General features: G+C 35.1%; 1 protein-coding gene across 4 annotated transcripts; it reads right to left on the reverse strand.

Moving 5' to 3' along the window:
* Positions 1-217: 217 nt before the first annotated feature.
* On the reverse strand, positions 218-18,637 carry LOC110447852 (serine-aspartate repeat-containing protein F-like). 4 transcript variants are annotated; one of them, XM_021493813.1, is made up of 5 exons: positions 18,330-18,637; positions 8,545-8,608; positions 5,230-5,373; positions 4,624-4,866; positions 218-2,173 (listed from the first exon to the last, which is right to left on the reverse strand). In XM_021493813.1, exons 1-5 carry the CDS (start codon positions 18,330-18,332, stop codon positions 894-896), a joined length of 1,734 nt encoding a protein of 577 aa, XP_021349488.1. In that variant the 5' UTR covers positions 18,333-18,637; the 3' UTR covers positions 218-893. The 4 variants fall into 4 exon arrangements, with proteins under 4 accessions (XP_021349488.1, XP_021349507.1, XP_021349497.1 ...); XM_021493832.1 differs by lacking the exon at positions 18,330-18,637 and adding an exon at positions 9,838-9,992; XM_021493822.1 differs by lacking the exon at positions 18,330-18,637 and having other exon boundaries at positions 218-1,368; positions 1,408-2,173; positions 8,545-8,745.
* Positions 18,638-24,085: the final 5,448 nt, after the last annotated feature.

A 24,085-nucleotide genomic window follows, 5' to 3' on the forward strand; every position in this document is an offset into this window, starting at 1 on the left:
TATGTTGAGCTATGCATTTTATTGGTCAATGTAAGTGATATTGTTGATCCTTGTAATATATTTTTTTGATCCATATTTTTTTGATCCATGTAATATATTTTCTTGATCCATGTAATAGATTTTCTTGATCTATGTAGATTAATTCAAAATGAGAAAACCTGTTTTGTCTTTCATTTTTTTCCACCAAACTCATGAAATACAAAAAGAAAACAATGCAGAAATTTCGATTTTTATTGATTACAAAAAATCATCTAAAAAATCTGCTTGGAAAGCTTCGTTGTTGAGGTGGGTAAAATAAAGATATTGTTCATAAAGATACATCATTATTATAAACATGAACATGGATTTCAGTCGCCATTTCGGGAAGACCTTGGGTACACCAAGAATTGAAATCACATGACAGCTCCACCGTTGGATCATGAGAACAGGGTGTGTATTGCACAGTTATCAAAGCGGAAATGTTTGACAAACTTTTGGTTGAGTTAAACATGCATTGTACCTTTTACGATTACCATTCCTCACAAAACACGTCGTTTGGTGTAAGGAAGAAACCTGCTACATATGTATACAGCTATTACGCTTGATGTAATGAAAAGATTTGAGACTTGATAAGATTTGATGATTCGGGAATGAAAATAGATGTAGCATACGAACATTTCTAACATGAAATTTCACACGAGAAATTTATTGAACAAAATCCCTTAATTGGGACGAATAACAGGCAGAATATTTCGTTAATATAAATATCACGTAACGAAGGTGCTACCCATCTACGGGGATCACATCAGTTTTCAAGGTTTATTGGGGCGTAATTATAAACTAGAACTGATCATGATATCAGTTCAGGTTTTGTTGTTTGTATTGGTTGATAATTTGTTTTCGTCCGTTGAGCTTCAAATAGACGCAGTATCGCTTTTCACGCTTCCCTTCGAGTCTGTTCTTTTGAACATTTTTGTCTCAGGTTTTATATTTCCCTTTGAATTTCTTCTTGTTTGGGGTTTCCCATCACTTTTTATGCTTCCATCAGAGTCTGTTCTTTTGAACATTTTTTTCTCCGGTTTTATGTCCCCCTTTGAATTTCTTCTTGTTTGGGTTTTCCCATCACTTTTTATGCTTCCATCAGAGCCTGTTCTTTTGAATATTTTTTTCTCAGGTTTTGTGTTCCCGTCATCACTTTTTATGCTTCCTTTTGAATCGCGTCGTGTGTACGATTTAACGTCCCTTCCCTTTGAGTCGCTTCGTGTGTGCGATTTAGCGTCACTTCCCTTTGAGTCGCTTCGTGTGTGCGATTTAGCGTCGCTTCCCTTTGAGTCGCTTCGTGTGTGCGATTTAGCGTCACTTCCCTTTGAGTCGCTTCGTGTGTGCGATTTAGCGTCACTTCCCTTTGAGTCGCTTCGTGTGTGCGATTTCATGTCACTTTTCATGTTTCCCTTGGAGTCTGCTTTTATTTGCAACTTCAGGTCGCCTTTTGATTTTCCAGCAACCGATTTTGTGTTGTGTTTCGAGTCAACTTTCGGACTGGACTTCCCGTCCGATTTTGTATCACTTCCGGTGTCACTTTTTGCGCTCAACCTACTCTCTTTTTCCTTGGCATTCTTCCCGTCTGATTTTCCTTGAAGTTTAATGACCGCTTTTATGTCTCCTTGCGCGTCAGATTTTGTCTCACTCTTTGCGTCATCTTGATTTAAACTACTGTCGGACTTAGAATCACTTTTTGTACTGTTAGATTTAGAATCACTTTTTATACTGGACCCGGCTTCTGATTTCGAGTCGCTCTTAACGTCCCTTTTCGCACCAGATTTACCAGTTTGTTTTGCTTCGCCTTTCACGTTAGACTTGTCGTCCGTTTTGACGTCACCTTTCACGTCACTTTTTGCGGCATGTTTAGCGTCATTTTTCGAATTTGTTTTACCGTCAGATTTCGTTCCAAATTTGCCTCCAGTTTTATTACTTCCCTTTGTTTTGCTCTTCCCTTCTGATTTGCTATTACTACCCTTCGTTCCGGATTTTCCTTCGGGCTTTGCTTCACTCTTTTCTTGTGTCTTCTCGTCAGGTTTCTCGTCAACGTTATTGTCCGTTGGCGCGTCGGCATTAGCCTCCGCCTTCGATTCGTCTTGTTCCTCCCTCCCCTCCTCATCAGCATCATTGCCCCCTTCCATCATCTTTGCGAACTCTGGATTAAAAACCAAAACAATGCATTACATGATCGAGTGCTCAGTTGTGATAAAAAAACAAAAACAAACTTTTCACTTTTTTAAAACTATTTTTTTTTCAGCCGCTCTACCTACTTTAGAATATAAGGTGTTACACATGGCAATCAAATAGTAAATAACACATTTCTGTCAATCATAAACAGAAGGTTGTGTTTTTGCTATAGTGCTTTGTTACTAATTTCTCGGGTTATATGTATATAAATGAAATTTTGAAGTTGGGACACCAGTCATGTTAGAGTCTGTAATGAATACGATTTACAATTTCTCTTCAATCTAGACCGACTTGGAAAAGAAAATATTCAACCGAACAATATTCTAAGTTAAGAGATTAGAAATCATTGTGATATTTTAGCAACGATCGACAGGTGGTGTCACTATTTCAGCCTGGTGCACTGGGACGAGTTTGAAATCAGCAATGGTAGGTTGTACATATAAAAGCATTTAGAAAGCATATTTTTATGTCAACCGAAGATGCTGTGTTTGTCTTGCAATGGTTAATTAATAGAACTTTAAAGAAGAAAAAGAAGCTATATTGTTGTTTCATAGATTATAAGAAAGCTTTCGTTTTTATTAACAGACAGGATGTATGGTTTAAACTAACTAAGGAAGGAGAAGAAGGAAAATTGTTTGATTCAATACGTTCTTTTAATAACGTATATAATGTTGTGTTTAATTCAACAACTCAATGTATACTTTCTTCGAATGCAGGAACGGTTTGTTCCAAGCCGAAATATTATCACCGATTTTATTTTCTCTTTATGTGAATGATTGTGACATGCATGTTTTAACTGATAAGTGTCCTTCTACAGAACTCCAAACAATTAACTTATTTCTTCTAATGTACAGTACGCAGATCATATAGTTTTGTTAGCTGAATCGGTAGAGGGATTGCAGGTATTGTTGGACACATTGTTACAATACACTAAAAAATGGAATTTAACTGTTAATGTTGAAAAAAACTAAAGTCATGATTTTTAGAAATGGTGGTAAGTTGAAGGAGGTAGACGAATGGTTTTATGATGGTAATGTTTAAGAAAATGTTGACAGTTTTAGCTACCAAGGTAGGAAAGCACTATATGCTGTATTCAATGTTTGTAAAAAGAAATATTTTGATATTGAAACACAATTTAGCGTTTTTGATACTTTTTGTGTGCAGTGTCCTAAACGAAGGAGCTGACGTTCACAAAGCTCCAGATATTGAAAAAGTGCAGTTGAATTTTTGTAAACGAATTTTGGATGACGAGAAAAACACACCTAATGTTATGATTGATCAAGAGTTAGGGAGACTTCCTTTACATATACAATTAGAAAATTCAGATTTTTTAAATATTGGCTTAAACTTAGAATTTCGGATAATTGCATTTTAAAGGCTTGTTACGATGAGATGATTGAAAAGGGCAGCGACTGGACAAATAACATAAGAAATGAATTGTATAGGTTAGGTTTGGGACCTTTATGGCTAACAGAAGGTAATGAAGGTCAAATTCTGAATATTATTAAATGTAGAATGCATTACATTTTTCAACAGGAGTGTCTAGATTTAATTAATTCATCTGCTAAGTGTTCTCTTTATAAATGGATCTGTGGTATTTTTTGTCTTAAACAGTATTTAATTGAACCTATTGGATTACAAAATATATAAAAAATTGCTAAAAGTTCGGTTGTCATCGCATACGTTGAATATTGAAACGGGTAGATTTCATGGTTTAGAGAGAAAAGCTAGAATTTGTATATATTGTAACACTGGCGATATTGAAGACGAATATCATTTTATTATTAGATGTAGTCATTATACTGATTTAAGTAACCGTTTCATTAAAAAATATTATCATGTAAAAACTAAAATATGAAAACATGAAAAGAATAAAGAACTGTCTATGTTCGCAAAATATCTGAGCCAAAGTCGAAAAATGAGATGCAATACTGTTTAAGGTGAAAGGAATCACTCCCTACACTGTCGCTGTAGTTCTATCATGTAGGCATGGTCGGAGTGTTGTATACTTTGTTTGTAATAAAGGTAATAAAGAATGAATGAATGAATGAAAAAAAGCTACGCTTTATACACCAATCTCAATAGAACCTTCAGTTCAGCACTGGGACTGTACTATTGCTTTGCGCATGTCAACATGATTGACGTCATCAAAACTACTAGAAATACTGAACGGGTATCCAGCTGTGTGGAAAATTGTCTCAAAATGGGACAGAAAACGATATCAGGATTTATTTTTGTAAACAATATGAATTAATATGTAATCAAATTGGAAATCACGTAAGGTGAAAGACTAATGAAACATTGCGCGCTAACAAGAGTGATTAATAAACATTATAATTTGAAAAAAAAACCTTGTTCCATAAATAAAGTTATATTTAGGTACGATGAAAGACTGGCTTGACATGACGTCATACGTACCTTCATATTGTATGACGTTGTCGTGGTTTTTGTCGAACTGTTCCATTATATCTTCTACGCTTGATATGCCAAGTTTTTCACCCATAGCGGTTACGACCTCCGCGAGCTCGTCTCGTGTCAGAAATCCGTCCCTGTTTTTGTCAAACTTCCTGAACACTTTTTGAATCTCTGATTCATCGTCTGATAACTTCTTTCTCTTTACTGTAATCACCACCATCTCCTCAAACGTCACCTTGCCGTCACCTGTGGACGAAACATCAACGTTACCACGTGTTCGTAAGGGCGTCACGAAGGACGAACCGTGCAATTTTAAAATGGCAGTTTTAAAAATGACCATTTATAGAATGTTAACTTCATACTATACTGTAAAAATGGAAATTTCCGCAGTGTGGAAATGTTTGCACTTTTCGCGATGAGTAACTCCGCGCGAAAACATTCACACGCGAATATATATTTATAGGTGACATGACTTATAGACATATAAATGAAGTAAATAGAGATTTCTGAATCATTATCAACGCAAAATGTCCACACCGCAATCTGTTTAGACAGACGTAACACGAACATTTTTTCCACACCTTGTTTTAACTCCTCCTCTGCCCTTACCGTTGACGTCGTGAAGTTTAAGCAGAGCCTCGGCCTCGCCCTCCGCCGGGGACTGGCTGATACATTGTAGAGCCCTAGCGAAGTCCTCCACTATCAGGTAGCCTCTGTTGGTCTTGTCGAAAAACTTGAATACGTCACGGTACACTGCAATGAAATCATGTTAATCGTAACTACAAAAATAAATCACATAAAATAAAATATTCACAATTGCAATCGCTTAAAAGTCACAACATATCCCAAACCCCGTATAACCACCTAACTATGTCGTATCCTAGATACTACAGGGGGTTAGACCGTAACCATCCCCGATATCCAGGGGTAACGTTCACTTTCCCTTTGCATGTGCAGAGAGCGAAAGTGAGCGTAACCCCTGGATATCGAGGATGACCATAGCCGAAAAGACAGATATAAGCGAGGTAACTCTGGCAAAAACACATATGTCTCCACTGAACGCATGAGAGAACTTCACTGTAGTTTTCAGTCACACAATAATAATAATACTCTCTTTATTTCGATCTGGATATAAATTTAGCGGGTAAGGACACCGAATCCCGGTTTGACCAAATGCATTTTAACCAAAAACCCTCTTTCTTTTTGTCTTATAAGGAAAATACTTTTTTTTTTTTTTTTTTTAAATTCCGCAATATGTTGGTTTCTTTAAAAAACATATTTTTTTTCTCTCAAATTCATGGTTACAGAGAAACAAATCGGCTCATTAAAATCTCAATAGAATCACACCAGCCAGTCCTAAACACATTCACTACCAAATAAACGTATTTTACTAAAACGTTTCGGTACACACTGGAAACTAACTAATCCGACATCGAAGAGAAAATACGGGTTTCTGAATGCTTAATCAATACATAAACTGGAAAAAAATCAATGACGCTTTGTCCTTTTTTTTAAACCCGTGCTTTTTTTTAAATTCCGGGAACCTTTTTTTTGGAGTGTCTTGATTAAAGACATTCTTCTACATGAATATGTAAGTACACTGTACTTGTTTGTGCTGAAGGTAATAATTCTTTAATATGTATGTGTAAAGGTATTTAACTGTGTAATTGACTGGTAGGGGTAGGTAGGACATTTTAAGGTAGAGAGTCCAAGTGTTCTGTCCGGTGTATCTTCTACGAAGAAAAGTTCTAATTTGTTCGACTTTTTTTGCTTGAAGTTGTTGCTTGACGATTTATGAGCCAGTAGACCCCTCCTAACCCAGAGATGACGAATGTGTCACCCTGACAATCTTTTATTACATTTTTTCCTGCAAAATTATAATTCGCTAAGTAAGTTTGAGTTGTACTTGATTGCTACCACAATAGCCCCTTAGACCTACCGGACATCTTTTGAATAGTTTTCGGCAGTATTTCGGACAAAACACAACCCTCTTTACAGTTAGCAGCCCCCTCATTGCCTGTTTCGTTGACTTTGCTGTCGTTTTAGATTGCTTGTAAGCTATTTCGTCCAGTGAATTGTGTCGGACGCCATCTTTGCTGTTATGAAGAGAGATTCTTGTTTGAGTTGTCTCCCATCGCACGTGCTTCTATAGACCCCGGCAGAGCGGGGTTTATAGAAATATAGACCCCGGCAAGATGTCCAATCAGAAAGAGTGTTTAAAATTAGAAGGGTGACACATATATATATTGATATTTAGCCATCTTATGATGTATATGTTTTATTAAATTGTAAGGAAAGGGTGATTATAATGTTTATGTAACTTGTGCCATATCCTCTTGCTTACAATATGTTTAAACCACCTACTTCATGTTCTTCCTGGTGGTGTTTTCAACTATAATTTATCTCCATATGAACTGGAGGACTTTAGAATAAAATCCATTGTTATTATTACTAAAATTCCTCAACACAGTGGTATTATGTAATTTATCCTTAATTAATTGAATGTTGTATATACTGAGAGATATGTATGTGACTACCATTTTACAGTGTGTGTACCTCACGCTTCAGCAAGATTAATACATGAAATACATATATTTCTGTATTCATATTAGTAGGCAAGCATTTCCTGCGTCTTTCCTGTTATACCATTGCACAATTAGGCTGCATGATTATTGCAACTTATTACCATTCATAAAATCGTTTGCATTGTATGAATTAATCTTGTGATATGTTTTACTACAACTGAAATCATTGCTTAGTTGCTCTGTTTGTTTAAGTTAATTATTATATTGTATGTTGTGTATTTCACACCACTGTATGACTTCGTGCAACGGGTTCTACTCAATGTATGATTGTATTGTAAGACTTATGTAACAGTAATACTGTCTATAATAATGCTGTATAATTTATTATGTGATGCTTGTAATACTGTTTATTACAATGTTGTATGATTGCTTAGTACGAGAAGTGAATTACTGTCTATACTATTATATGATAATGTAGTTTGAGGAGTGTAAATATGTCTATTATATCAATGTGTGATTTAATGTGTGATGAGTGTTTTACTGTTATCACCGTATAATGACTGTAATAGTACCTTATAGTATCATTGTGTTGTGTTTATAGTACTTTATGGTATGATGCGTGTACTATTAGTATTCTCTTATGTGTGTGTGTGTGTATGTCGTGTCACTATGTAAGGGTGTGACCATGAGTGTGAATGCATTTTTTTCTCTTTCAATAGTGTTGAATTGTACGTGTATTGTTCGTTATTTCTGTAACTCTTCATGTTTGGAGGAAATAAAGGAAATAATGATATAAAGCAAAGAGTTAAACAATAATGAAATTCAACGTACAGGTAAGTCTTATTTCATTCTTGAATTGCAATTCACTTTTCACAAAAAAAACTTTACCGGGGATTCAAACAAGGAGCTTACTCACTACCCTACTGAACATGGTATTTGTTATGTTAGTACTTTACGCAACATTACTGATAACGGTTTCGAAATGTTAAAAAAATTCCTGAAAAGACCCGTCAACTACATAGTTTAGTTGTTTCTGTATATAACATAAATTGAACAGGAAAATAACTTGTTAATGGCTCTTTACGGTAAAAGTGACGGGACTCTCGTACTTATAAGTTAACGTTCTGTCAGTATAATGTGACCGGATTGAATACCCGGTACTAGGGTAATATGCTGGGTGCTTTCGGCTTGTATTTCGGGTGAGATAGCACTCTAATGTAGGCATCAGATCTTGGCTATCACAAGCAGGCAAACATACCAACATATCGCCTCCTGGACACATACATCACACAAATAAAGGCACGCCAGCTTTTAATAGCACGTTAAGAAATTAAACGTAACAAAACCAAACCATAATACACACCAGAAGAAGAAGAGGAAGCAGAAGAAATTCACTTACTGTCTATTTCCGCCTTCTGTAGAGATGAAAACACTTTCTTGTAGCGTACATACTTGTTGGATGCCTGCCAAAAGGAAGAAATCATATTCGTGAAATCAAAACCTGGTGTTGATTACAAAATAACGTTCGCCTTTCTCAGTCGCGACTAGATTATGAGTATTCCTCGAAGACTGTCGGGGGGTTGTCACATGTCCTGTTTTGTTTGTGTAAGCACGGAATCTTAGTCCGTAGTCCGTGTTGTTATCTAAGTAAAGGTTATCGTCTAAGTAAAGCTAAGTCGTGTAAGCTGCTTGGCGTCTATAGGACGGTTCAAATCACACTTTCAGCTCGTGTTTTGTTGTGGGCAATTAACACTTTTGTTGCTAATTTCATTTGATCAGGAGTGTCACAGAATTAGATTAGTAGACAACTCAGAATATGTCATTTAAATCGTGGAAGGTGAGAGCTCCACCTTGGTGGATGTGGAGTCCGGAGTCCCCCAGAAGTCCATGGTAGTATATAGTCAATAAATACAAAAATGGAAGTCTCTTATAAAAAAATAACACTTTGTTAGGATGTATGATTAATCTTTGACATGAATACGTAGATTGATGTTACTTTCGACGATACGGGGGAATTAAATATTTAGCTCCATTTTGGCACTAAACAGGTAAAAAGTGTTCACTTGTCGTTCGGGCTGTCATTCCATAAGTCATTAGATAATCTAGACCGTGTTAATTTCAGTATGCGACTCATCTTTGCATTGCTAAATCTATCATTTAAATAACAAGTGACGGATTTTGGGAAACTCATGATGACTGTTTATTTTTTTCATGATCAGACAATAAAACAGCATTTGCATATTAATGAACCTAAATGCAATATGAGAAATAGTGAAAAAAATCCTAGTAGAATCATATTAAGATAATTGAAAAACATATACAAAGAAAAATATATAACAAATAAACGATAGCAGAATATATTGCTGCCAGTCAAAAATTTTAAAGCGACCAACGATCTACGTTAATCAACAGCTGCAAATCTGAATGATAAGACTGAGAAAATTCAATTGATCGAGGGAGATAATTCTGGCACAGTTCACAAAACATTGTGTAGAAATACAGCATATACCCTTAACCCTATTATAAATCACCAGGATACTTTATAAGGTAGCGTGTAACGTTCACTCCAACACAAATCAAGTGTTTAATATGAAAGGTAGCATACACCCTTAACCCTAATACAAATAGCATACATAGTGTAATTGCAGGCTGTGATAATCTCCCCCTATCATACCACGCATAATACTGATACCTCTATATGAGCCCGAGGGACGGCTGGCCCGAAGGCTTATATCGGTCGCTGGAGCATCCCAACGAGGTGGCCCGAAGGCTTATATGGGTCGCTGGAGCATCCCGACGAGGCGACTAACGTGCAGCGCTAAAGGATTTGACGAGGTCATGCATCAGGTTTTCATCTTCGAAGTGAAATAATATTTCGGTATGATACTGTCACATGTGGACATCGTCAGTCATGTGACACGGCCATTATTTTCTCTTTTCAAGTATTGTGTTGACCACGCCCGGTAGACAGTTACGTATATACTTACGTTAATCTGTAGAGGACTGAAATGTAATGAGGATTTCTAATATTATACAATGTAGTGTAACGGGTTTAGCCGTGACGTAATTTTAAGGCGATACTATAAGGAGAGAGCTGACAACAAGTCTGTTACGAATGGTTGACATGACCCTTTCAACGAATAGGATAAACAATTATGAAACAAGTCATTTGCCCCGATGGTAGCACGCAGACAGATTAAGGTCTATGTAGACGTTTTGTTAGAAAATAAATGTATTGACCTTTCATGCACTTACATTGAATATCTTCATTTGGGCAATTTATCTAATGAATCTGACATTTTTTTTCAATCCCGGAGCTCTTTTGTGAAAAAAAACCCATCAATAACATCAATGACGCATACATACTATTATTTACTGTGGTCGCTTTGAATCAACAAGTTGGGAAATTAATTTCACGAAGTGGTGTTGATATCGGCTTCTAAAATCCGTAAAACGAAAGTCGTACAACTGTTGTCATAGCGTCGAGAGAACGTGCCTTTTCTGTTTAAATCCATCGAGAAAAATATAAATATTGATTCAATGGGTTAAATTTGTTTGAAAACAATATAATTTCATTTGGTTTGAAAGGAAAACGATAACATGATTGTGCAATGAAATTCCACCTGGACAACAGAAATAACCGACGCAAAGTTTACATAACAATGTAATATATGGACAATCAATTTAATGTGTAGTAAACAGTGGAAAGTTAGGTACACAACGTATAATTACCTCCCTTTACATAGCTCTTCGGAAAGCCACTCGGCAAACACAGAACGTGCCACGTGTTTCCCCCCCCTTCATGCTAATGCACGTAGTAGACTACAGGCAAGGGAAGTTTGACTTAACAGGCAACATTAAACATTAAGGATTGAAATAAAAATAATGAGAGAGACTGGACAAAGAATTGATTGCAAGAACTTGTAAGTAAATAGGTACATATATATCTAAATCGGGCCCTGTAATCACATCTATCTTCTTTTTACATGTTCAACATAGCGATTATTTTATCAGATTTTTACTCGATTTTTTTTCAAAGCAGACGTAGTTACTTTTATACGATAATTAGTTACATGGTAAATATAATCTAATTAAAATAGACTTGTAATTTCGCTCTACCACCAAGTGCACATTGTAGGTAGAAGAGAGAAATTGGAAGTCTCGTTTTAATTAAATAGGATAAATAGGATATATGTATCATAAAGAATTTTATGATAAAAGTGCTAAATTTGAACTTAAATTTAATATATCATTATATTCGTTATTTGGCGTATTTTAAATTACCAACTTTTCAACTTTCATTTAATTTAATTAATATCCTGGAACTGTTTTGTGTAAATTGTTTCTCCTTATCTAATTGTGTCAATTTAAATAAGTTCTATTCACGAAGCTTTTTCTTTGAAGTCGACATGCATAATTCGTTTGAACCATTGTTGTCAAATTAACTTTTTACTTAATTTTATTACGTAACGGGATTAACTGGGACAGCCACCAGATCGGACACTGCATTCAGTCTCAGACAAAGGACAGCTAAATTGACTTACCTGGTCGGTTACGGCCCGTGTCTGAAAGTAAAGGTTATTGCATGGTTTTTCGAGTAACAAGGGATTTATTACACCCGAGCGAAGTGAGAGTGTAATAAGTCCCGGGTGACGAGAAATCATGCAACAACTGACTTACTGCATGCTTCCAAACTCGAACACAAAAAAAAACATTGAGTAAAAGATTTTCACCTGGACAATCTTTTTACCTACCATACACTGCAAACCTTATAATTAGCCAACAAATATGCATATCTATATAATTGGTCTCTTTAAATGTGGTGGCTCTTATATATTTTAATGTATAGTATTGCCTTTTTGGAGTCTCTAAAGTCAAATTTACTTTGACACCAATGTGTAAAAGTGTTATAATATATTTTACTATGACACCAATGTGTAACAGTGTTATAATATCTTATGATAACCTACAGCAAGCTGACAAAAATATTGGTCTTTTTAAATTTGGTGATATTTATATAATATATATTATCGCCTTTTGGAGTTGCAGATCTAGAAGTCTAAATGAACTTGGACATCAATGTGCTAGAATGACTTATGGAAAGTTGTTATAAGTATTGTTCTCTCAAAATGCGATGACACTTGTTCTCTGGTATTTTGTCGCATTTTGGAGTATCCTAAGTCATAAATTCACGAAATGTTATACTTCCGTGAAAATCCCGAAATATAATCTCTCACGAATATTACCCATTTAAAGATCCCTGTCCCTTTGTAGGCAAAACACTAAAGAATTCCACCGGACATTGTAAAAACAATAATCTCCCCTTAATTTCATTTTGGATACAATTGTAGACACAAATGTAGACGCGGCTTGGCCAGGTTTTTTTCGTTGACCAGGTCGCTCAGTCGGGAAGAGCGACGGCATTCACATCTCGTTAACATTCAGCAAAGCTTGGCTGCTATAGCCTTTCAATGAAAATGTTTCCAAATTCACAATTACAGTTTTTGGTGCGTGTATCCTTAACGGTATGCTCATTATATATAGAGTTTTAGAGGTAGATTACTTCAGGTTTGAAGGTAAAACAGTTTCCTAGTTAAGCGTCCGCTATTTCTCGTATATATTTCTAAAGAAGTGTATGAATTACTGCAATTACCGGACTTAAGGTACATGTAAGTATCGTTTCCTTTTGGAATCTATTAAGGGTATACACTACGTACATATCATACACCTGTTGTGTGTTAGAGTTAACTCCCTTTAAACAGAACAACCTTACAATCCAGAATTTGTTTCCTTTTGGAATCTGTTAAGGATATACAATACGTTCACATCATACACCTGTTATGTGTTAGAGTTATCTCCCTTTCACAACGTTATAATCCAGAATAGCATGAGTGTCATCGGTACCCGCAGTCGTACATGTCGTTTAAATGGGAGTATAAACTAATCAAGATGACCAATTACATGTACTTGATTTTTAGAGTGGAAATATTTTGTATGGGAGGTACAGGCCATAGTTAATTAGCATACATTCTTAAACTTATCACTTTTCTTTAACTTTACTTTGAAGCTATACACATCGTCCATGCTGGTTCAGGTGTGTACTGCTATAGGTATCATACCAGTGTTTATTTCACATAGACCTCTATGTTTTGTCAAACCGTTATATTTTTTATATATAGCAATGGGCTACCTACTATATAAAATTTACAAGTTTTCTCTCGATAATCTTTAACTATATACACGGCAAACAGTCGAGTGACAGCAAAATAATAAAATAAAACACCAAAAATTTGAATAAACATGACCATATAAAAATTGCAGAGAAGAAAATATGAATGTTTTCCAGTACTTCAAACAATAGTTATAATTATGGTTCTTATAATGGTATTGTTTCTTCGAGTTACTTCTTAAACCCGGTCTTAACTTTTTAAATGTATTTATCTCCCCTTTACTTTCAGTCAAATACATAGCCCTGCTTCTGGTTTGAAGGCGGCAGTACGGAGATGATAGCGCCCTCGAAGCAAATGGCTCTGACAGTTCGTGATGGATCGCTTGTTTGTCATGTCTAAACACTCGCGCGGTACTAGTTCCGGAATTTTAAAAATTGATGTCAATATCAGAAACTCGAGCGAATACACTATTATTGTTGATTCCTGAATCACAAAGCTTTATTGACTAAAACAAAAGCGGATATTAGTATTTTAAACATAAATTTGATAATGGGCGTTATACTTTAGGCTTCTAAATTTGATTTACACTTTTAGTTGGATGTGAATCGATAAGAGTTTGTACACTATACAGGAGAGCTTTTTACAAATACGACAAAATGGCGGCCGGGATGCGTCCGAAACGGAGCTGGCATTACAGACTTTGTGGTATTATTTTTTATTAATAATTTATGGCACCTTCGATCGAATGTTATCCTCGTTTTTTTACAGATAGACTCGGAACAGTACAATAAATTGATCGATATTTATATTCACACACATAGACACAAATATTATTGGTGGGATGGGCTATTATATGACCATAGCGATGCCTAATTCATTTGACTTATATATACTTTAACATTGTCAGTGTGTGTAACTATGACGTGAACTGTTTCCCTTGGGGCTCTTAGAATCCTGGGCAATTTAGACCAATAAAATAACATGGCCACCGTATGAAGTTATATAACACAGTTACTGGGGCCTTTTATCATACTTTTTGTGTTGTACTTGAAACCCTACCGTTGTCGGCTCTGATCGATTGAGTACGTTTCAGTACTATAGACTCTCCGTGTTATAGAAACGCCACTGTAAATCGGCTGTATTGTATGTTTAACGATGGGTTGTTTTGTTGTCGTTCCGTTTATCAAAAAACTTTTCAAAGATGATAGCTGAATTTTACAAATCAAAAACGGTTTCTGAATTGTACTGTCCAAACAGTTTAAAGACGTTTTCCATACAATTATAAACATAAACGTTTTCCTAATTGTACAAATCAAAGACGATAGCTGAATTGTATACTTATTATCGAAGACGATATCTGAATTGTATACTTATTATCAAAGACGATATCGGAATTGTATACTTATTATCAAAGACGATATCGGAATTGTATACTTATTATCAAAGACGATATCGGAATTGTATACTTATTATCAAAGACGATATCGGAATTGTATACTTATTATCAAAGACGATAGCTCAATTGTATACTTATTATCAAAGACGATAGCTCAATTGTATACTTATTATCAAAGACGATAGCTCAATTGTATACTTATTATCAAAGACGATAGCTCAATTGTATACTTATTATCAAAGACGATAGCTCAATTGTATACTTATTATCAAAGACGATAGTTGAATTGTATACTTATTATCGAAGACGATATCTGAATTGTATACTTATTATTAAAGACGATAGCTGAATTGTATGCTTATTATCTAAGACGATAGCTGAATTGTATGCTTATTATCAATGACGATAGGTGAATTGTATACTTATTATCTAAGACGATATCTTAATTGTATACTTATTATCTAAGACGATAGCTTAATTGTATACTTATTATCAAAGACGATAGCTGAGTTGTATACTTATTATCTAAGACGATATCTTAATTGTATACTTATTATCTAAGACGATATTTGAATTGTATACTTATTATCACAGACGATAGCTGAATTGTATACTTATTATCAATGACGATAGCTGAATTGTATCCTTATTATCAAAGACGATAGCTGAATTGTATTCTTATTATCTAAGACGATAGCTGAATTGTACACTTATTATCAAAGACGATAGCTGAATTGTATTCTTATTATCTAAGAAGATAGCTGAATTGTATACTTATTATCTAATACGATATCTTAATTGTATACTTATTATCAAAGACGATAGCTGAGTTGTATACTTATTATCTAAGACGATATCTTAATTGTATACTTATTATCTAAGACGATATCTTAATTGTATACTTATTATCTAAGACGATAGCTAAATTGTATACTTATTATCAAAGACGATAGCCGAATTGTATACTTATTATCTAAGACGATAGCTAAATTGTATACTTATTATCAAAGACGATAGCTCAATTGTATACTTATTATCAAAGACGATAGCTGGATTGTATACTTATTATCAATGACGATAGCTGAATTGTATCCTTATTATCTAAGACGATATCTGAATTGTATACTTATTATCAAAGACGGTATCTGAAGTGTATACTTATTATCTAAGACGATATCTGAGTTGTATACTTATTATCTAAGACGATATCTTAATTGTATACTTATTATCTAAGACGATAGCTGAATTGTATTCTTATTATCAAAGACGATAGCTGAATTGTATTCTTATTATCTAAGACGATAGCTGAATTGTATAATTATTATCAAAGACGATAGCTGAATTGTATTCTTATTATCTAAGACGATAGCTGAATTGTATGCTTATTATCAATGACGATAGGTGAATTGTATACTTATTATCAAAGACAATAGCTGAATTGTATACTTATTATCTAAGGCGATAGCTGAATTGTATACTTAATATCAAAGGCGATAGCTGAATTGTATACTTATTATCTATGACGATAGCTGAATTGTATACTTATTATCAAAGACGATATCTGAATTGTGGTTATCAAAGACGTTTTCCTAATTGTACAAATCAAAGACGGTATCTGAATTGTACTTATCAGGACAGTTTCCAAACAATTTAAAGACGTTTTCCATACAGTTCTGATCAAAGACGTTTTCCATACAGTTCTGATCAAAGACGTTTTCCATACAGTTCTGATCAAAGACGTTTTCCATACAGTTCTGATCAAAGACGTTTTCCATACAGTTCTGATCAAAGACGTTTTCCATACAGTTCTGATCAAAGACGTTTTCCATACAGTTCTGATCAAAGACGTTTTCCATACAGTTCTGATCAAAGACGTTTTCCATACAGTTCTGATCAAAGACGTTTTCCATACAGTTCTGATCAAAGACGTTTTCCATACAGTTCTGATCAAAGACGTTTTCCAAATTGTACTTATCAAAGACGATAATTAAATTGTACTTATGAAGGACGTTTTCAATACAGTTCTGATTAAAGACGTTTTCCAAATTGTACAAATCAAAGCAGGGACGTCCATGATTCGTACTTATCAAAGCAAATTTATCTTGTTTTTGTACGTGGTAAAATAGGGGTAACCAACCTGTATATGTCGAGTCATATTGTCAAAGTACCCAAAACGGGACAGTGTTTAGATGAATATCAATGTATTTTATACCAGGTCGTCAATTTCTAAAAATGATTTTTTCATAAATAGATAGCATCAACTGCACTGTGCTATTACAAGCTGATATCTGAGCACATGTCCTATGAATAGAATGCATTTGAGCAGGTGTAACTGTCCCCTGAAAGGGACACTTTTGTATTTTGGCTAATATTGGGGGATAAACGATCAATATCAGCAGAAAATTATACAAAGCTCATGATGTTAAGAGTCAGAGGATTAGTTGATTTTTCTTCTCCAAGCTAGCATTAATTATTTAAAAAATATAGACTTTTGAAAATGATGTTCAAATAAATAGCGTCGCACGACTCGTAAATTAAGAAAGGTTTGTTTTCATAATTATTGTTACCTATAAATTGTCCATGTAACCATAACCGGAAGTTAATAAAGCTTATAGCAATTGACATGGAAGTATCATCAAGTGAACACTTCTCCCATCAGAACACGTCTTTGTACTGTATGACAGTTTCTTGGGCTGTTTCTCCACACGTATACCGTGGTTGGTATCTTCGCATTTTGGGTAAAATGGCGATAGGTGTAAAAATTGCCACTTGTCAAAACAGGGATATCAATAATGTACTTTCAAATTGTGTAAATTGTGCTTGTCAAAGCATTATATCATGTAATCTTAGTTAGATATCCAAATCAATGATACTTGGATTGGTCTACTCATCAAATACTGAAATACTGGGTGTTTGGCAAAGTGAACCTCACTTATAAATATATCGCCATCACAATAACCCGAGGATATCCGAGTTGTACAAGTCCAAGGACTTCCGAATGGAACACTCTTTATATTATTGGTACGCATGTATGTAAGTCTGTGTGATTTTACTCTTCTCGGTATAATTGTCGACATATTCTGATGATCATTTGCGATTTGAATGTTCATAAGATGAAAAACAAATAGATGCTATTATTATTCAGTCCTAATTAGGGAAATATTCCGCGAGCTACACGTGTTCATCCTGAGCATGTGTTGACCACAGTAGGCTACACAATACCGGGGTTGATTACCAATAATCAAAGTCTAAGGGTCCACCCACCCTCTGATGGCTCGTCTTTGTCACCGTTTAGTTGGACTGTTTGTTTTCTATATAGGTATCAATGGTGTCTGTGTTTGTTTTCACATTGATTATAATATTCTGCGTCATTTTGTACATTCCGAAAGTCCTTTGATTAACAATAACAAAGAAGTAGAAGATAAAATCCAACATGTCTCCACCTTAGAATCAATTGTAGTATCGTACTAGAACGATCCTTATAGTTTCTGCCGACATGTTGCAGAGTGGCATTCCCAAGTATCGCCAAGTTTCAAGAAAAGTTTCGATTTCATTTTCGATAAACAACATATTATAAGCTAAATCTGTTTTTTCTATAACTAGTAAAACATGTCTTACCATTTAATGACGCCGATGGAAACTTCTGTTGCCTTGGTTACGAGATGGTTCCCTTCCTGTCAGTCCTGTCTGTTATATTTCGGTGTCCTCGCTGCAGTGCCCACTCCGTGACCGATGTCCTAGTACGGTCACTATGGCTTTACATTAAACGAACACCCGACAAATTATTATTTGATTTTCCAAATTGTGTGTTGATCTAATAGTGATGTGGTTTTCAATGTTTACCTTGCTGTTTCAGCTTGTCAGTTAAATAACTCATCCCATGTTCCGGTCCGCCATCTCGGATACCGTCTCTACCCCGGGATCTCTCTGTCGTCGTCGTCGTCGTCCTACACGGAGTACATAATGGTTGTCAGGCTGCTGTTACCATACGACACATAGTCGAATATTAAGTAGACATGAATTATTCACAGATAACTGTTTTGGTTCCAAGCGTGTCGCCCTGGTCCATTGGTCACCATTGAACTGTCTGCAATGTAGATGTATCATGGCGCTTGACGTAGTCGCTTGTCTTGTTTAACGCTTGTCAAAGGCTTAGACGCGACTCTCTGAGAACGAGAAGCGTTTGCTAAATTATACATGAACCAAAAACCTTTAGAACTGAGCTGGATTCTCACTGTTACCGTTTTTTTAAATAGCTGGTGTTTTCATTTTTGTTTTTTAAATTCTTGTAAAATAATTACCGCAATCAAAAGAAAAAGGCACTCAATAAAACTAGATTGGTTTCGGTGTATGACACTCAATATGACATTGTTGGCAATAAAATGGCTTTGTAGTCGATTTACAATGAAATGTGTGTATTTTAATTAAATCATACATCGATATTAATAGCTATGAAACTATCGGCTGCAGTGTGAGAGTACGGGTTAGCGGTGAACGGCATGGTCGACGTGCTCCAGTAAAAAGCCGAGATGTGTAGCTCTCAACATCCCCGACATTATAGGGAACTACTCGCCGGAATCAATCATGGGTTCTGTCGATCTGATATGGCAATCAAATTATGAATCGATAAATATATGTCATTTAGCCTTACCGTAAAATTAGTTTCCTTTTAACATACGTCGATGTAGTGTATTTATACTGTACAACTTTCAAGTATATTTAAACACAAATATTTTTTAGACGATTTTGTACATTTCGTGATGATTTAAATAAGAAATTACATCTTACATATATATGGAACGCAATGCTTGACAACCGACGTATATAGATAGCAGTTAATATGCTATCTATGTAGTCTCAGTCATAGCGACACATTTCCTCTTTTATGTCGATCAAATGAGTTTTGGAACTGTAACTACACGTGTGTGATCAGCAACCAGACGGTCCGTTTGAAGTTTTCTGTATGAATTATATCAGTTCATTTAAAAAGACATGTCTTATCGCTCCATCAGAACACAGGACTATGAAAGAAAATACATTTAATCTATTTAGTTGCAAAATGATTTAAACGTATGATTTTTTTGTTAACGTTTTTTTTTTGAGACATCAATGTACCGACCGACATTAACGCATAGTATTATTAATGTAAATAAACATTACATGTTAATTTCAGTATAAATCATCTATCTCAAAAACAAGCATTTCATACTTTTTAACGACCCGCTCGACTGTGACGGTTCGTGTCCGTGATCACGACAGGCAATTTCTCGGGTCTGTCAAGCGTAGAGCAGATGATCAGATATAACGATCGTAGAAACGGTTTTATTTTTTACTGATATTTTTTTTCTTCTGTCAGATGAATAATCGTCAACGTCTTAAGATACATTCTTAATTTTGTTTTTGTGGATTGAAAATTATCGAACAAAGAGTTACACTAGAAATACATTTTATAGAAAGATTTCCAACGCGAACATTTTCATTGCGAAGATAGCTGTTCGTGAGTGTTGATCAAAGACTATCACAAGAACCCCCAATTGAACATGTCCCCCACACTTGTCGCCTCTTACGATACAAATACACTTAGTTACAGCAGACTTATTACATTTTGTATTTCCTCGAACATCTAGAGGCAAAAACAGTCGACAAATGAATGTTTTGACCCGTTTATCTGCCACTACACTGGTTGCAACGTTTTTCAATGATAAAAACAACATTTTGATTTGCACCATATAGAGTAAAGACTCGTGTCATATCAAATTTTCGAACGCGTTTAATAAATTCAATACGACATGGACACGAATGTAAGATTCTAATTTTCACATAACATTCATAATATAAAAAAAACCTCAAACGCAATAATGTGTAACCAACTGACTCTATTTTGGTAAAAACCAAAGTTCTGCGATCCTAAAAATGTCGTTCCGCAAAATGCAAAATAGTTCCAGATATTTGTTTTAATCATGAACAGTTTAAAATGTAATGAAAATAGCAAAAACTAAATAAACGTTTCAAATTTTATTTAAAATAACAGTAAACGTTTGATGTTGTATAGTAAATTAAAGTAGTACCTGTAGTCGCGGAGGAATATGCTCCAACGATTTTGACCAATCGCAGCACGTTTAGGTTTTATTTCACGTGAATAATACCATATTTGTGATGTTTGACCGCTTACTGTTTTAGCCATCACTGACCGTAACAAACTACTGCCTACCGGACGACTTGTAAAGGAGTGAACATTTTCGTAGAAACAGACATGTGTCTGTTATTTTCACCATATTTGTCGTTTGAGATAGCTCTACCAACTGTCTTACTGCACAGTAATACTATTTGATATTTTTGAGAAATGCTTTAAACATGTATACTTTTTGTTAATTTAATATCCTCGAGACTGTATCAAATATGACGGACACAGTGCTTATTCTGACACCTATCCAACGTTAAGGTTTCGACAAGTAGCATATTACACAAATACAAAAGCAGGAACAGAGATACAAAATACCAGAGGTAAACAAAATACTCCAAAAGGAAAGTATTACATGTTTCGGTATTACACGTGACAACCGCCAGGAGATCTGGTGTAACATCAAGGGAAAGATCAAAATCTGCTGAATGATCAAAGACATCTGGCACATATTTATCATAACATTTTCTCAAAACATACATATGTTTATAATAAATAAGTTTGATGCAAAATTTTAATATACAATTTTTAAAATAAACTGCCACATACTAACATCAGTGTTACATTGGCGCTTTCATTTGTACGCCTTACTCCTTTTTATTTAGATATTGAAATATTGTTGTAAAATGAACTATAATTCTGGATCAAATTAAAATTTTACTAATTAATTGTCACATTGTATACTGCAATCTATACAATATAGAATGCACTCTATCAACATATTTCTTTTCACACTAGACTTAAACTTTAATTGTTTAGATCAGTACTTAACTTTTTAACTTTACTATGAGAGACGCTATACCATGGCTATTTTAGATGGTTTTAAATGGGTTTTCATGTAAACAGATGTTTTTTGTTACGATTGGGTGATTAACAAATAGGCGTGCAAAAAGATCTCCAAGTTTCTTATGGATATCTCTAATTTAAGCTTTCTACGAAAACAATCGCTTAATAAAGGCATACAATCATCCTCGATATCCAGATGTTACGCTTACTTACGCTCTCTGCACCCCTGGAATATGTCATAGCAAAATTGACGGCACAAAGATAGCTGTTTAATTGGTCTCAGGTAAAAAAAAAAAGCCCTGACCAATCGCTAAGCTGATACCTGTCATTTGAAGATTACAAAGGGGCGACACCCGACTTCAAGTCAATCAATTTTTACCGTTACGTGACCGCGAGATTCTCTGATGTACATCGAAGGATAGAACTAGTCTTCTTGTCTCATCAGCAAGGTGGTGCAAACTGAGCCTTCGATTTTGCTATGACATATTCCAGGGGTGCAGAGAGGGTAAGTGAGCGTTACCCCTGGATATTGAGGATGGCAGTATCAAAGCTACGGTGGGCCTGTGATATTTGCGTCAATAACGAGAGATCCTTTGATGCTCCTAACCAGCGACAGTTGTGCAATTACCATTTAACTAAACTGACGATAGCAACTATTTCAAAAGAAAGACTACTTTCATTGACGCTTTAAAAAGTTGAGAAGCAAGAAAACAAAAAGGAATACAGTGAATATACGCTACTAGAAATGTACTTTACACATTGACAGATATATAAATATGCAGACTACATCTTCGTTCTTTATATGTCGTCAAATCAATTTGAACGGGAAAAACAAATCTAACATCATGAGTTAAGGATAATGCTATTGGTACTTGTTACATCCTCGATACTCCAGGGGTTACACTTACGTCGTCTGCGCCCCTGGATGTGCGCTACCTTGTGGATGAGACTAGAAGGCTAGTTTAATACGTTGCTGTACACCAAAATAATATCAAGGTCACATAACGGTGAAATTGATGTCGCTCCTCTGTAATCTTCAGAGTACAGGTATCGGCTCAGCGAATGGTCATGCTTATTTACCTGAACCCAATCAAATTTCTATCTTCGTGCCTTCATGCTACGACATATATCAGGGGTGCAGAGTATATACGAGAGCGTAACTGCTGGAATATTGATAATGGTTAATGGAAAGGAAAGCGTAAGCTATACAAAGGTTACAGATTAAAATATTGTTATAAATACAACATCAACTAACAACTACAAACTGTATTGGTTTAAATAAAAACAACAACTGAATAACTGGGGATATAGCAGGAGACGCTTACCTGGTCTTATTCCCTAGCTTCATCTATTTTGCGTACTTACACTTCAATATTGTCTTCTGTTCTTTTCCATTATACAAATTGCCAGTACTTACTGAATTAGTGCATCGCAGTGTGTCATTACAGGAGTTCTGCATACACATCGGTTTCAGTGTGTCCGCAACGTAATCCTTTGTAAACGGGCTCGGATAAACGCAGGGTCCCTCCACCTGTTACACAAAATGATGTCGTATATCTGCGATGTTAATGTAAGGTCAGTTGATAAAAATAAGTTGTTCAGATTTATCTTGATATAAGTAACACGTACATCAGTGACGCAATACTTTGTACTGAAAGTGTTATGTTTACTAATTTAAGAAAAGAAAGCTGAAACAAATCATGGCTACGTTGAAAGTTAGTTAGATAATGTTTTATTGAGTTACTTCAATTGTATATATTACATTATGGATTAATTAATTATGACGATGCATGTATTAGTTAAATAAAACGGTATGCACATACTGGAATAGCAATATCGTCCGTTCCAACAGCATGCTCCATTATATTTTCAACCATAATTCACAAGGTTGAGAATGTTAAATCGTGATATCATTAAAATAAAAAGACGGAATTTACTTATCTAAGAAAACGCATGCAATGTAGTTATAAGTAATAAAATAGAACTAATGAAGATTACCTTCTCGGTGGCTTTGCGTATGGAATACCCAGAAAGACATTGACCGCATCCACTTCTTCCCCGATGATTTTACCCAACATTGAATCAACGGGAACGGGTATAGAACGATTGTACCCGGCAGCGACACCAAACAGTAGCAGATATCTCAAATATATGGTTACCAGCTCAGACATGCTGAATGATCATTATCTTCTTAGTCAGTGGAAGACTTGTCTGTTGCCGTTGGAGACTTGTCAGCAAATCTTCGGTTCCCTGGTCAGAGATCAGGATTTGAAGATGCACCGTAGCACGTGAAGCTCCCTCTTTATATCAGGTCCTAAGTGTTTTAAAAAACGTCCAATTCCAGCTGAAAATAACGACATTTAAAGAGATCATGATGCGAATGCACATTCTATTAACATTTATTAAC

The sequence above is a fragment of the Mizuhopecten yessoensis genome, unplaced genomic scaffold (assembly GCF_002113885.1).
Source record: "Mizuhopecten yessoensis strain PY_sf001 unplaced genomic scaffold, ASM211388v2 scaffold401, whole genome shotgun sequence".
Lineage (NCBI taxonomy): Eukaryota > Metazoa > Mollusca > Bivalvia > Pectinida > Pectinidae > Mizuhopecten > Mizuhopecten yessoensis.

Bases quoted from the DNA above. Each gene is read 5' to 3' on its own strand.
- LOC110447852 (XM_021493805.1), bottom strand. From the start codon at position 8,629: ATGATTTCTTCCTTTTGGCAGGCATCCAACAAGTATGTACGCTACAAG. The intron at 5,374-8,544 runs GTAAGTGAATTT...ATTTCATTGCAG, and splicing joins ACAGAAGGCGGAAATAGACA to TGTACCGTGACGTATTCAAG. The intron at 4,867-5,229 runs GTAAGGGCAGAG...TTTCGTCCACAG, and splicing joins TAAACTTCACGACGTCAACG to GTGACGGCAAGGTGACGTTT.